The sequence below is a fragment of the Berghia stephanieae genome, chromosome 1 (assembly GCF_034508935.2).
Source record: "Berghia stephanieae isolate SIO BIC M18660-M18661 chromosome 1, UCSD_Bste_1.3, whole genome shotgun sequence".
Lineage (NCBI taxonomy): Eukaryota > Metazoa > Mollusca > Gastropoda > Nudibranchia > Aeolidiidae > Berghia > Berghia stephanieae.
Window position 1 is genome coordinate 29,274,600 of NC_088360.1, and position 2,500 is coordinate 29,277,099.

At 34.6% G+C, this 2,500-nt stretch overlaps 1 protein-coding gene across 3 annotated transcripts in view; it reads right to left on the bottom strand.

Annotated features, from left to right (window-relative positions):
• LOC144971409 (uncharacterized) overlaps nucleotides 1-2,500 on the bottom strand; it is a 195,258-nt gene that overhangs the window by 61,178 nt on the left and 131,580 nt on the right. For all 3 annotated transcript variants that reach the window (XM_078912264.1, XM_078912274.1, XM_078912280.1), the window contains one exon: nucleotides 517-708. In XM_078912264.1, the coding sequence (XP_078768390.1) occupies nucleotides 517-708 (192 nt within the window). The remainder of the gene's footprint in view (nucleotides 1-516; nucleotides 709-2,500) is intronic.

The following is a 2,500-nucleotide window of genomic DNA, read 5'->3' on the forward strand; positions in this document are numbered from 1 at the left end:
GTAGTTTTTTCTTACTCAAACAGAAAAGCAAGAAATACATTCTATGCATAATATTGATCAGCAGACAACACAGTGTCACGTTTTTATAGCTATAATAAAACATTTTCTTTAAATTGTGTGATTCACAAAAGAAATCTGAATGATGAAAGTTCTGGTTGGATCGTGACGAATGTGACGGTTTTCCTGTGGTTGGGAAGGAGAGGGTTATACATTTAAACCATATCATATATTATAGGCCCATCTTTCTTCACCATGAAATCGACCACTGTTATTCAATCCTAGAGATTTTTGCTACTTTTCAAAATTGGAAAAATTGTATTAAAAATGAGCATGTACATAGATAATTTTATTCAACTACCATTAACATGTAAAAACTAAGAACATTATTTTGCTTCTATGCCTATAATTTGTCTCAGAAAAATGTAATAAATAGGCATGGGGTAAAAGTAAACCCGGGTAAACTACGGATATAGTCGGTGTTAGGGTTGAGTGAGTTAATATAATACATTTATTTACCTGTAATCTTTGGAAGCCAGACAGTGTCCCAGAGCAGAACATTCGTGGACACTACAGCTGTCCTTGGTCTCCTGATGTCTTGGAACCACCTCGTAGGTGATGTTAAAACCGTGAACATCCATCAGGCCGTCAGCCACACGTAAGTTGAGCTTTGTGTCATCCGTCACCATCAAATAAAGAACCACATACGGCCTGATTGAAATGAAAATAACAAACAAAAAACACGAAATGTTTGGGTTGCTTGTGCAATTTGTAAACAGCTAAATTTATTTGTTAGTTACATCACTTAAAATCCAGGTTTTTATTATTTACTGAGGAAGAGTTTTGAGCCCAAAACGTTTTGTGCTTGTGTTTTGTTTTTTTGAAAACATTTATTTATTTGTGCTCATTGCCTTTTACTAACGGACCTCGGAGTTTGAATTAAACAGTATATTTTTTACCAATCAAAACACGGGATTTGTGACACACTGTAAAAAAATCATTTTTCTTCATCATTTTTTCCAGCTTAAAAAACTTAAGGTGAAATGCAGTGGCGTGGCCAAGGTTTTCGAAGTGTTCATTTTCAGATACCACTTGTCGAAGTAGGCTTTGAGCCTGATGACGTCCTCGCTGAGTACGCTCTGGAGACGGATCCACATTTTACTTTGAGTAAGGAGTGTTCAGTCGTTGCGTATCGCAGTCTCAGGGAGAAGGTATTTGCCCCCGATATGTCCCAAGCTCCATCACCAACGACAAGGTAGGAAATCCACCAGGAAGGGGGTTGAGGCAGTATTCATTTCACCTCAAAACTCACCCCCCATCCCCCCCCCCCCCGACCCCAATCCGTCTCTTTGTCTCTCCCTCTCCTCCTCCCTCTATTTCTCTCCCCCCCATCTATCTATCTATCTATCTATCTATCTATCTATCTATCTATCTACTATCCTATCTATCTATCTACATCTATCTCATCTATCTATCTATCTATCTATCTATCTATCATCTATCTATCTACTCTATCTATCTATCTACTCATCTATCCTATCTATCTATCTATCTATCTATCTATCTATCTATCTATCTATCTATCTATCTATCTATCTACTACTATCTATCTATCTATCTATCTATCTATCTATCTATCTATCACTATCTATCTATCTATCTATCTATCTATCTATCTATCTATCTATCTATCTATCTATCTACATCTATCTATCTATCTATCTATCTATCTATCTATCTATCTATCTATCTATCTATCTATCTATCTATCTATCTATCTATCTATCTATCTATCTATCTATCTATCTATCTATCTATCTATCTATCTATCTATCTATCTATCTATCTATCTATCTATCTATCTATCTATCTATCTATCTATCTATCTATCTATCTATCTATCTATCTATCTATCATATCTATCTATCTATCTATCTATCTATCTACATCTATCTATCTATCTATCTATCTATCTATCTATCTATCTATCTATCTATCTATCTATCTATCTATCTATCTATCTATTTATCTATCTATCTATCTATCCATCCATCCATCCATTTATAAATCTGTCCTACATTTAACACACAGATACAAAAAGAGACACAAACAAAACTGTTTTTAAATGTATTTTTCTAAAAAGTTGGTCAGGGCTGAAATTTTGATTACCCTAAATTATCCACAATCATAATCACAAATGATTAGTACCATTTCAGTACAGTCTTGTTTGTATGATGCAAGCTATACTGTAATGCATTACGATGGCACAACGCCATTTACCAACAAGATTAGCCAATGAGGAAATAATTTGACGGAGATAATTTAGTCAGCCAAATGACATTTAAAAACAGACAATCGCTGTCACCTCTATCACCTCAGCCACTTATTTTTTCCCATCTCCTCCCGTTTCAACCTTTACAAAAAATTCAAATGTTTTTGTTGACGCCCATTTACACTGCCTAGATGATGCCTATCTCTTAAAATATAATAGGGAATGAGATTA